At 42.3% G+C, this 12,337-nt stretch overlaps 2 protein-coding genes across 7 annotated transcripts in view; one reads left to right on the top strand and one right to left on the bottom strand.

Moving 5' to 3' along the window:
• The window catches only part of dmxl2 (Dmx-like 2), a 37,785-nt gene extending 31,170 nt beyond the window's left edge, over positions 1 to 6,615 (top strand). For all 5 annotated transcript variants that reach the window (XM_087840265.1, XM_087840262.1, XM_035909110.2 and 2 more), the window contains 9 exons: positions 45 to 166; positions 290 to 428; positions 1,836 to 1,896; positions 2,048 to 2,175; positions 2,259 to 2,336; positions 2,446 to 2,537; positions 2,629 to 2,681; positions 2,781 to 2,998; positions 4,651 to 6,615. In XM_087840265.1, the coding sequence (XP_087696391.1) occupies positions 45 to 166; positions 290 to 428; positions 1,836 to 1,896; positions 2,048 to 2,175; positions 2,259 to 2,336; positions 2,446 to 2,537; positions 2,629 to 2,681; positions 2,781 to 2,998; positions 4,651 to 4,860 (1,101 nt within the window). In that variant the 3' untranslated portion in view covers positions 4,861 to 6,615. The remainder of the gene's footprint in view (positions 1 to 44; positions 167 to 289; positions 429 to 1,835; positions 1,897 to 2,047; positions 2,176 to 2,258; positions 2,337 to 2,445; positions 2,538 to 2,628; positions 2,682 to 2,780; positions 2,999 to 4,650) is intronic.
• Positions 6,616 to 6,626: 11 nt separating this feature from the next.
• gldn (gliomedin) lies at positions 6,627 to 12,337 on the bottom strand. Of its 2 annotated transcripts, XM_087840273.1 has the most exons (10): positions 11,568 to 12,337; positions 9,922 to 9,973; positions 9,816 to 9,833; positions 9,566 to 9,664; positions 8,962 to 9,063; positions 8,747 to 8,863; positions 8,442 to 8,522; positions 8,231 to 8,356; positions 7,984 to 8,134; positions 6,627 to 7,891 (listed from the first exon to the last, which is right to left on the bottom strand). In XM_087840273.1, exons 1-10 carry the CDS (start codon positions 12,108 to 12,110, stop codon positions 7,426 to 7,428), a joined length of 1,755 nt encoding a protein of 584 aa, XP_087696399.1. In that variant the 5' UTR covers positions 12,111 to 12,337; the 3' UTR covers positions 6,627 to 7,425. The 2 variants fall into 2 exon arrangements, with proteins under 2 accessions (XP_087696399.1, XP_087696397.1); XM_087840271.1 differs by having other exon boundaries at positions 7,984 to 8,356.

Below are 12,337 nucleotides of genomic sequence, written 5' to 3'. Positions count from 1 at the left end.
ATGTGTTGTCTCGCCTTATCCACCGTGCTTCCTTACTTTCCTAGGCTAACTCTAATGAAATAGTGTTGGCTTCCACCCATGATGTCCAAGAGGTTGATGTGTCCAGTCTAGTGGCTGTCCAGCCCTACACGTGGATTGGGGAGGACTTTGATAAGGAGTCCCGCAGGTCAGACTAGCAGCAGATCATATGATTTTCTTCAAATCTCACCGAGCCTGGACTGCACACTCCCTGTCTCCTCTCCGATTAAATGATGGCTTGTGTTTTGTTTTTTGTTTCTTTGTTTTACAGCTCTGATGATGTAGATCATCGTTCTTCGCACACCAATATTGCCCAGGCTAGCTCCGTCCCCTTTGCACCACCGCAGATGCCAGTCTCTGCATCCATGCCGTGGCTCGGTAGTGGTCAGACCAGTATGGGAGCCAGTGTGGTACGCAATTCTTCACTGCAAATCTACACAGCTGTGCAACCTGAATCCAGCAAAACCAGGCAGCAGTACATATGCAGTATTTAGTGATAACCAGTAGGGGGTGATTAAGTTCTGTTTCAGGGCTCATAGAAAGGGTGGCATGACTCTGCAGTCGTTTCATTTCATAATATTCATTAGTAAAGATTTAGATGTAGTTTTACAAAATGAAAACGCTTCATTTAAAACTCTGCTTCTGGAAAGAAATCAATTTAATTTGGGGATTTTATTCAGCAGTCTGCAGGGCTTGCACGCTTTCAGGCAAAGTTTGTTTTTTATTGTTATCGCTGCTGAACCACGCCGACTAAACAGCTGGCCTGCTGAGTCTGTAGATGCAGATACAGACTGGGGGTGTGTCTGCGTGGCAGTGATGGCTACATATAAACACAGATATCACAAGCCCTTTCAGACGGCTAGCCAAGGTACAGATTTGCGTCAGAGTAACACGCAGATAGGTTCTCCGTGTCCCAGCCACGGTGATAAATGTTTAGTGTGATACGCAAAGGAGGACAAGACCGAGGGTGTCACAGAGGTTCAAACGACTGTGGAAGCGGTTTTGTTAAATGTGAAGGGGGAGGAGGGCTCTCTTAACATATTCAATTATCATATTCTGATGTGCAGCAAAATTAGTTGCACTTCTATTTCATGTAAATTGGTTTGTTGTTTCATCTGTCTAAAAGCTGCTATCTGTCCAGTTTTAGAATTAGTCTTTACAGCGGTGGTCAGAAGTTTTTTCATGACCAAAATGTGAAATTACATGCACGTAAAATACTTTAAAGATATTGTTGATGCTGAAGAAGTCATGAAAGTGCAGGAATGAGTTTTAACTAAAAGAGCTGGAAGCTCTGAATATTGAGGCGATCTGCAGAAATTTGCTTGATGTTTGAAGTGATGTGTTGGTGTGTAATTTACCATAGTCACGTATAAGTCTGAACGAGCGCACACCTGAACGAGTGTCATGTGTGTCTGAGAAGAAGATTCGATAAAAGGGATTTAAACTCTTGCGCACATAGACGGTGCCTCAGTCAGCCCATCATCCAATCACGTTACTGCTTAGGTTAGCCCAAGGCTCCAGTTAAAAATGCCTAAAGACTGCTTGATGACCACTGATGATCGGCGCTGCACTGAATGGTAGCAGATTGATATGGTCGCCTTTGATTAATGTGTAAAACCAATTTGTCTGCAAAAACTTGCTAAATGCACGCTAAGTGGTAGTGACACTGTGAAGAGTGGAACCCAAATGGGCAACAGTTATTGTTCAGGGAGTCGTCAACCACTCACTAGGCTGATCTTCACGCCTGACATTTTCAGATAGTTAACTAATTTAAGCTAATTACAAGATAAATGTATGTTTATATTGATGTCTTTCAGATTATGAAGAGGAATCTAAACAATGTGAAGAGAATGACATCCCATCCCATATATCAGTACTGTGAGTGCTACTTTGAGAGGATTCACCAGTATACATGTTTAACATGTATAAGTCAATTATATAGCTTCTCCTGCTTTGTATTCCTGTTCTTTTCCCACCATCTCTCTCCCTTTCTTTTCCTGGTTTGTGTGTGTGTGGGGCTGTGTATCAGACATGACTGGGGCTCAGGATGGTAGCGTGAGGATGTTTGAATGGAACAGACCTCAGCAACTCATTTGCTTCAGACAAGCAGGCAACGCTCGAGTCACCCGTCTCTATTTCAACTCCCAGGGCAATAAGGTACACACACAAAGTAGCAACTGTGTTTTGTGTGTATGTCAATCAGATGTCATTTTTCTGATTCCTCTGAAACATTCTTGTAGTGTGGAGTCGCTGATGGAGAGGGCTTCCTCAGTCTCTGGCAGGTTAACCAGACATCGTCCAACCCCAAACCGTACCTGGTAAGGTTCCCTCCCACCTCCTCATTCACAGTCGCAGCACACACACAATATGAGTGGTCTGTATAATTCAAATGAAAATGTGCTTTTATTTTCCTGTTCTTGCTCTCAGAGTTGGCAATGCCACACTAAGACCTGCGGGGATTTCGCTTTCATCACATCCTCCAGTCTCATCGCCACGGCCGGGCAGTCCAATGATAACAGGTCAGATTTGGACTACTAATCAAACACTGCTCTTTTTCTTTTTGTTTATTTTTTTTCAGCTGCCTAATATTTTGCTTTATGTTATTTATAGAAATGTTTGCCTGTGGGACACTCTGATTTCACCTAACAATACTATGGTGCATGGTGAGAAATCCATATTTATTCTAATAAGTGAGTTTCAGTGAGTTTCTTTTTCCCTATATTTCAAGTTTCTCCACTTTTACTTCCTACCTCCCCCTTCAGCTTTTCCCTGCCATGAGAACGGGGCCACTGTGCTTCAGTATGCTCCTAAACAGCAGCTGCTGATTACTGGAGGCAGAAAAGGCTTTGTGTGCGTGTTTGACATCCGACAGCGGCAGCTGCTCCACACTTTCCAGGCCCATGATTCAGCCATCAAGGCCCTCGCATTGGATGCCTTTGAGGACTTCTTCGTCACTGGCTCTGCAGAGGGCAACATGAAGGTGACGCATGCTCTTTCTCTCACTCACTTCCTTGCTGATACACGCTCACATTGTGTGCTGAGGAATAATATCCTTTTGTGTCAGTGAATGTTATTGAACTTAAGCACTGTGTAAAGCATTCAACATCAAAACTACTGAGAATTCTTTTATATTCATTCCAACAGTTTTTTGGTTTTTTTTAATCCACAAACTGGATGAGTATTCGGTGCAGCCCTCTAGCCTTCAAACAACACTTTTGTCCCTGGATTTAAGATTTCAGGTCTAGTTTTTCAGGCTTTGCTGTTGTGGTTTGTTTATTAAGTATTCCGGTATACGGTGGGCTTACCAGCCTGGTGTGGGTCTGGAAAATTAAGCTGACCCTGAAGCACTGGAAAGCACGGCATTCATACTGGTGCACAAGAGGACAACAATCAGTGGAGGGTGTGATTTACATGTGGGTGTTAAACAGAGGAAGACAACAGCAGGGTGACGAGATCAAAGACTTAAAACACAGAGGTGATATGGTCTAAAGGTCAACACTGCACTGCCGGGATGACTGCGTTCTTGTTATAGATGTTATAAGCAGGAACAAGAAACTGTTAAAGGCAAAGGATTTAGAGAAGTGAGTCTTTCATGCTGCTTTTAATCATCTCAGATTCTTTTATCTTTTTTTTTTTTCTTTCTTTTATCTTTTAATGTAAACTCAGACTGATTTGATGATAAAGCCTCTGTGGGTGCCATACTGTCTGCTGCAGGAAGCCTTGTTCTTCTTGTCACTAAAAATAGTTCGTTATGACTTTGGCTGAACTAACTAAAACACAGACTACTGTATGTTTTTTATATTCAAATCTGACTTCATATTTATCAGTGACAGTCAAAGCAGCAGTGTGTTAATGTTTGGCACAATCACATGGAGTACTGGTTGAAATTACTGTCCTGAAATATTTGATAATTATTTTTATTACTGATAAATGTGTTCTCTGTATTCTGACTTTGTTGATTTGCTAATAAAAATTGCTGTGATCACCTGTAGTTTTCATGGAAGACACCAACTTGTCTGGAAATACTCGCCATTTACTCTACATGTTGTGAAATGTAAAAACATTTAAGGAAACCAGAAATTAAGGCTGTTCACCTTCAAAGTAAAATTTGTGCCTGATCACTGTAACTAACACATTTGAAAGGGTGCAGATGGTCTCTGTTTTTTGTTTTTTGTTTGCATCAGACTTTCAATCATTTCACTTCTGCTTGGCGAGTGTGTACAGACAAGTCAAGTTATGCAAACTACCGGCAACTTCGTCAACCTGCTAGTGACAAAAGCAAACACAGATTAGCACTCTATGTCCAACCTCTTTGTCTTTCCTGCTACTGCCATCAACCTCCAGCAACCACCTTTTTGGGGGGGTTGTCTGGATCCTTAAAGCACATTTGTCTCTTTGTAGAAACAACATGGAAAAATGCTAATTGATCACAAATGCCAAGTGGTGTCTCCAGCCAGATAGTTTTTAATTTCTCCAGTTTCATTATTTAAAAAATGCTCTGTTTGGGGTTTTTTTTTTTTTTTTTTTTTAGGTCCTAAATCAAACTTTTTTATTTTTCCATCCAGAAAACCCTGGGAAGAGAAACTAATTATATACTCTGTTCTCGCTCTCTCTCTCTTCCTTCGTACCCAGGTGTGGAAGCTAGCCGGCCACGGGCTCATGCACTCTTTTAGCACAGAGCACGCCAAGCAGTCCATCTTCCGGAACATCGGCGCAGGTGTCATGCAGGTGGAGACGCGACCCGTAAACCGAATCTTCACCTGCGGAGCAGACGGCACCCTAAAGATGAGGGTCCTCCCAGACCGCTACAATATCCCCAGCAGCTTGGTTGACGCCCTGTAATGCTTTTTGTAATTCTGAGGGTCCTAAGAGGAAAGGGTCAGAAAGTGGAGGAAAAAACCAAAATGCTTCTGTAACACTCTGTAGGCATTAATAGAAACGCTGCTGGGGGAAGAGTTAGTCAAAAGATTACCACGCTGTTGGCATCTTTCAGCATGAACGGTGTTCATGAGTTTACTGTCGGTCGTATCCAGAACGATTAAAAACGGAGCTGCAAACATTTTATTTTCCCAAAGGCTGAAAACAAAGTTACAAGCAAACGGTATCATACTTGATTTTAAAGCTAGTTTTATTGTAATTTTATCGAAGAATCTCTACTCTTAGAGTGTGTCCATAGGGAAGCTATGCATGTCCTGTTCTCGTTATGCGGTGCAATCACAGGTCTATTGATAGTGCTCTGTAAAAGTGCTCAAGCAAAAATTTTAAAAGTGTGTAACTGTCGTCATTTTGTGCCCACAGCTGAAATCTCTTAGCATCTACTGTAACCAGCACTGTGGTTTGTTATTAAGTCAGTGGTTTCCAGTGTGAATCGAGTTGTTGGAATCTGCATTTTGTTTCAATGGTTTTTGCCCCCCACCCTCCTGCCTTTTATTTGCCCAGCTTTCTCAGCTCCGTGGAAGAGTTGATGGTGCATTTGCTCCTGATAGTGACACCTGTCTGTATCCCCCCCCCCCCTTCTTTTTTTCCACTGGCTGCCCATCACTCACTTGGCCTATAATGGTTCGGGTTCAGCCCGCTCCAGTTTGGCCCTCTGCGTGCGTGTTCACTCTGCTGTGTCTGCCATCTGTACGTCTGCGCGCCCACCTGCCCTCAAATGCCTGTTTGTGTGGCAGACTCACTGCTAGAACATTCCTGTTTGGAAGATGGTGTGTTTTACTCCTGTGACTGTGATTTCAGTGTTTCCATCTGTCTGGTAAAACGCTAAAGATCCACCCACCCACTCACCCCAGAGCAGAAACACAAAGGTTCACTTCTGGTTTTATCACAAAGATTTCTTTTTTTTTTTTTTTAATTGAGTTGATTTTCTTATTTAAGTTATTTATGTTTGTGTTCATTTGGTTGACCATTCCTTTGTAAAACTATTTAACTTATTGCCTTTTATTTTAGGAATGTAAGGGGTTTTACTGTAATCTGACTGGGAGATGTGCAACAGTCTACTGTATGTAAGTGTGTGTTTACCTCACTAGTTGTTTTTACTGTTTCATCCATAAGGAATAGATATTTGCACTCAAATTCTGGAGACACTAAAAGTTTATTTCAAATAAATAGGTTATTAAAGAGGAAACGATTATATACAAATGAATGTCTGGCTTTATTTGGCCTACTAGTACAACATTTGAAATAGTTTTATTATAAATTATATAAATATATATATATGAACTATCACAACAACCTTGTACAAACATGAAGGCATTTCTTTATTTTTGGTTTGTATCATACCAGTTGGATTAGTTGTAACTTTTGTTAAGTGTATGTATGGTATTTATTAAAGAGATTTGTGTTTCTCTCCCTCTCTTTCTGCCCTCTGTGTGTACTGTATGCATCTTAAGTGTTTCCCTAATGGTCCCACTGGTGTCGTGTGTGTGTCTGTGTGTGCGCACGTGTTCATGTGCGTACGTGCACATCAAACAGTCCAAAAGAAGCCATTATTATGAGTAGAGGCCTATTAGGGTACTTGAGCCTGAAGGTGTGTAAGAGAACAGGTCATGATCAGTTTTACCTTTGTAAAGTGAATAAATTCTTTTTATTTCATCAGGATGAATTGGCGCTTTTTTTTTTCTTTTTTCTTTTATTTTTATTATCTTGTTCAGCCAGAGAGCTGTGCTGCTCCCTTACAAAGGCAGGTTTGTCTATATGTACAGAAAGAGGGGGAAGGGACATCACGAGTTGCATCTGTATAAAAATCAAGCAGTGGTGACCACCATGCAAAAACGCAAATGGCAACAAAAGTTGAGTTATAGGTTTGATTGGCATAAACTGCCAGCTTATACAAAATGATAAGTTTTCACACTATTAGTAAATCTTGTGTCCTTTGAAAACTCCATGTACAGTAAATACAGCACTTCCTTCATCCATCCATTCAGACATTTTTTTTCCACGAAAGGACGGATACACCCTGGACCGGTCAGCAGTCGCTGCAGGGCTAACAGATAGTCAGACAAACATTCACACCTATGGGCAATTTATAATTGCCAGTTGAGCTCACTCCACTAACTGGATGTCTTTGGACTGTGGGAAGAAGCTGGACTACACGGGGGAAACATGCAAATTCCATACAGAAAGCCCCTGGCCAGGTGGCGGATTCAAACCCAGGACCTTCTAGCTGTGAGGCAACAGCGCAAACGTCTTGTTAACCAAAACCATATTTACTTTAGTGAAATAGTTTGACGGTCAATTACAATTTCACTTAACACAAAAGTAACACAGGACAATATATTTAAAACAGTGACACACACACTGTATGTCACTCTTGAGTTATCAGTTTTCAGATGCAGTGAATAGATGAAAGTCTGCAGGCGTTTTGCTCTCAGTATTTACTGTAACAGTCGTGTTCGGACATCATGTTTCTCACTCATCAGAGATGAAGTGGACCACATACAGCCTGACGTAGCTGTGGTCCCAAACATACAGGTGTCTGTCCTTTGGGCTGTAGGAGAGCATTGCCAGCACTTCACCAGCAGACCTCAGGTCAAAGGTCACATTGACCGGCTTTCCCTTCAGCAGGTCAAACGCAAAGGTGACTCTGGTGTCCTTGGTGTCGGTGACATACAGGACGCCACAGGCGATGAAGGCGTTGCCGGCTTTGATGCGAGGATAGGTGGTGTTCACGTAGGATGTGACGGAGAAGGTCTTCTGGTCCAGCTGGGCCACCATGATGCTCTCGTCAACATTGGATGCAAAGATCAGCCACAGGCCGTTCTCATCTGCTGCCAGCTTGAAGTAGGTCTTAGAGTTGGGGAGCAGGTAGGCGAGGTTGTTGTACAAAGAGTTTTCAATAGTGAGAGTCTGAAGTCTTTTGGTGCTGAAGTCAAATCTGTGAACACACAAGCAGGAAGCTGCTAAATGAAGGATGTGGAAGTCATGAAAAAATCACCTTGATGTGCATCGAGTGGCTTTAAGGCTTACTTGGCAATGCTGGGAGTGCCAGCAGCATGATAATAAAAGAAACCATTGTGAACGATGTGGCCGCAGCCTTGATAGTACTTTATAACGTCTATGGTGTCGCTGCTGTTCTTCTGGAAGAAGGAAATGCTTTTGTACTCCTTCAGCATGCGACCTGGGGAAGAACAAGCAAAATCTTTACTGCTAAAAGATGTGGAGATTATAAAAGTGGGGACAGGAGCACCTGCGCGACACTCTGTAACCAGCCTACCAGAAAAGTGATCCGCCACCCATATTCGCTCATCGTTCAGCTGAGCGGTGTCCTTCATCCATGTGCCAAATGTGGTTTTCATCTTTGTCACATTTCTGGGGTTGATCAGAGACTTAATCAGGCAGTCTGTGGGAAAAAAACAAAAAATCTCAGGTGATTTACTCACAGGTCACATGACTGCACATGAACACTACCTCCTCTGGAAACGTACCGTTCCTTTTGGCAGTCTTCTCGTGTAGTTTTTCTGTCTCCTTTACAGGTGAGGTTTCATCATTTGGGATTGCATGTAGCCCTGTTAGAAGCAGTTTCATCCTGTTTTAGTCATGTCATTGATGGACTAGTTTGTCAGAAGGTTTCAATTAGACACTTTATGGGGAGGTGGGGGTCTTTGAATTTAAAAAAAGAGAGAGAATTTGAACCTTCTTCCCGAGAGCTTTGATTGCATTGAAAATTATTTTGTCAACAACTGTTTCTAGGATCACAAATGTCACCTGCAAAGTATGACTGATCTCTCACCCTGATTATGAGAAGCTTGGAGGTGAGCTCTGCGGTGCCCTATTCTGGGAGGCCCCTGAGGCCCAGGCGGGCCAGGAGGACCCATAGGCCCAGGTGGTCCTGGAGGCCCAGGTGGACCTGCTCAAATGGAGAGAATGTCTAAATGTTATCCATTTAAATGTATGTTTATTTCAGGTCATCTGCAAAATGGTTCAAGTCAATAAAGTTCTGCTCGCCCTCAATAATGGCATCATTGGATGGTTGGATCTTCTCTCCGGGTGGGCCCGGCTCTCCTCGCTCCCCTCTTTCTCCTGGTTCTCCTTTCTCACCTGCTGGCCCTGCGGAGAACACCGTGCAAAATAGCTAGAACATTGTATTCGTAACCTCAATACACTTTGCCCCATTGTTGAAATGAATTGTCCCATTGAATTGCTGGCATGAATCATGCCATCCACTGTGGAGGAGAGCAGAGTGAAGTGGGAGAATACTGGAAGACAGTTTTCCAGTTCATTCAGCTGAAGCCCAAAACCACAGAGATGAATAATATCGGCAAGGGAAGAAAGCTGTTTCAAACTCTTCACTCATTCATGAAGCAAAAATGTGAATAAATTCTGCTTGCATTGTGATACATGGACAGAAAGAAGTCTGTGTGTGTGTGTGTGCGCGTGCCAAGGATTTTAAGTGGCTGTTTCTTCTTTTTTGCTATTTTAATACTTTTCTCTGCAGGTTATACTCAACCTTTTGACTTTTACATTGTACCACTACTTCTATGCTTAAATGGCCAAGATTGCCTGAGGACAAAATAAAGATGGATGCCGAGTGAAAGCACTAATTCCTTACCTTTTCTTCCTCTTTTCCCATCAGCCCCAGGAAGTCCATTCAGTCCTGGGATGCCATCAGTCCCATTGTGTCCAGGCAGGCCATCTGCACCAGGCAAACCTAGAGTAACACAAAAAAATCTTTACTGTGGACCCAACGAAAGAATAAACATTAAAAAAAGACTTATCAAGAATATGGGTCACTAAACCACAAAGGAGACATACCCTACAGCAGGTTTTAAATTTGGATTAGGAATTGTGGGTTGACTTACCCGGCGGACCTGGAGGGCCTGTAAACGAAAGTTTAGAAATGTTAGAGAATTTTTTTAAAAGTAATATTCTGAACATGATCACATGATTCATATGAGTAAAACATACCAGCTATGCAGACTCCCCTGGTGCTGTTGCAGATATCAATCAGCACTTTGATCTGAAGTAAAAGAGGAAATAGAAAAAATATTAATGCAGTAAATTTAGCAGCATACTTTACCTAAAATTACTCTATTAAAAATAAAAACCCTGCACCTTTTAACGTGCCAGTTAAAGATTATCTGTGTAGACTTCAGAAACCCCTTCATGTTAAAAGACACCAGCGGCCATTAAGGTAACTGCAGTTCGCATCATGTTAATTGTGTGGTGTTCATACTCAGTAGGTATGAGTCAGCATTCTGTGCACAGGCCAGAACATGAGCCTGACATACACATTAAACTGACTGATCATTTTGGTAGATGAGAAATGTAAACGAACGCTGTTACTACAGTCTGAGTATTAACTGTTTTACATTTGACTCTGAGCTAGATTCTTAAAGAGGAAAGAGCAAGAGGAGCTAAAATATTGCATGGAGATTAAGGGCTTGTTGATGCTGACCCTTGTTCATGCAAGGCGGGCGTCACCTTTTTAAAGTGCAGGTAGAATTCTGGCTGTGTTGAAACTGATTGTTTGCTGACATTAGTGAATCACTGACTCTGACTGCTGCACACTTTTGCTCTGTAGGGAAGTGGAGAAAAAGAAGCACTGAGGCAAGGTGCTCTAAAGGAAGATTAAATGTCGCTTTCTTTGGATGTATGGGGTAAATCTAACTCCAGTCTTTTTATATGATAGTCTCTAGAATAGAATATCCAGTTTCTGTTTTGTAGTTCAAAAACTACTGACTAGTTTTACTCGTCTAGGCTTTGATTGCAGAAGGGTAAAGGGTTCATGTTCAGAGCAAAAGGGGACTGCACTGACTGAAGTGCTAGCTTGAAATCTGATTTGCTTTTGTCTCACAGTTGAATTTGTGGCTCTAACTTCATCCATTATGCGTCTTGAAATCCACCAGCTACACATAACGCCCCCAAACCTTTACCGTTACCCTCTGAGTCATCAGAAGATAGTTAATGAGTTTCACAGAGTGTTTCCAAAGAAATCAGACTGTTCAATGTTACTGAGAATGTCAGGAATGTTTCCTTTTTTAAGTTACATTAACATTCATTGGCTCAAATTCAGTCATTCACATTGGTTGAAATTCTTTTGTATAGTGCTTTTAAGTCAGTATCTATAGAATAATATTTAATATATATACATAATTATATGCGAGGAATATTATTATTATTATTATTATTTGATATGTAATAATATTTACTTTGTGGCAGTGACTACAGTAAGTCATATTCAATAAGATGAGCATGATTTGAATGCAGAATCTCAGTATGTTAAATAACTACAGTTTTTCTGTCAAATGTAGCTGAGTAGAAGCTTAAAATGGTACAAAATTAAAATTCAAATGTGTTGGAAATATTCTGTTGGAGTTTGATTAGGACATCTAAACTAAAATTCCTGTAATCATATTACCACAATCAGGATCTGGAGCCTTCGGCGCTGCCAGATCGTCAGGCTCCATGAGCGTTACGACTTTCAGCCATTAGTCCAGTGAACCATTAGCGACAGCATTATTAAGCAATCACAAAACAAGGAAGCAGGCTGAGCTGCTCTACATGTCCTGGCCTGCCTTCTCTCTCTCTCTCATTCAAGGATCTAGACTCACCGGGACCATGGAGTATGTCATCATCATCATCATGTCGTCCTGCACGTGCGCCTTGTGGTAGTGCTGGCTGTGCCGCTGCTTGTGCTTCTCGTGTTTCGTCCTCTTCTCGGTTTCCTCTCCGACCTCCTGGCTGGCCTCCTGCTCACTGATCTCCTTTCCCTCCTCCTGGCGAATCTCCTGCAGCTCCTGCTGTAGCTCCTTTTCCACTTCTTTGCTCCTCTTGTTCCTGGAGTATTGGTACTGATATTGTGGCTGTTCCCCCACGCTCGCCCGCAGCCCTGCTGCTCCTCTGGGCACCTCTTGAAGAAACTCCACCACAGAGCTCTGCTCCACCTCCATCAGCCGTGCCTCTGTCTGCTCCAGCCTGGCACACTGCTGATTCTGCTGGACCAAGAGCACCAGAAGGCCTATAGAGTTCATCAGTGCCACGACACACGTCCCATACAGCACCATCCGCTGAGGGAGAGTCATACTGGGTGTGGGAATCCACATTGTCACCACTTCACCTCCTCTCTTCTGGGGGTCAACCACTGACCTCAGCATTCAAAGAGAATGAAAGAACAGTGAAACAGCACAGAGGATGTGTTAGCTCTATGACCGTATGGAACAAGATGCTCCCAACAAAAATCAAAACATCTAAAATTCAAACTAATCCAAGAGACAGGAAGACTTTAGCGGAAATTTAAGCTCCCGTTCAGCTTGTTTGAAATCTCTAAATAAAATCTAGTCAGCTTCAGTATCTGAGCTCAACACTGGTGGTCTGTCTGAAG

The sequence above is a fragment of the Neolamprologus brichardi genome, chromosome 1 (assembly GCF_056152115.1).
Source record: "Neolamprologus brichardi isolate AB-2024 chromosome 1, ASM5615211v1, whole genome shotgun sequence".
NCBI classification, from domain to species: domain Eukaryota; kingdom Metazoa; phylum Chordata; class Actinopteri; order Cichliformes; family Cichlidae; genus Neolamprologus; species Neolamprologus brichardi.
This window is presented reverse-complemented; position numbering and strand designations above follow the sequence as displayed.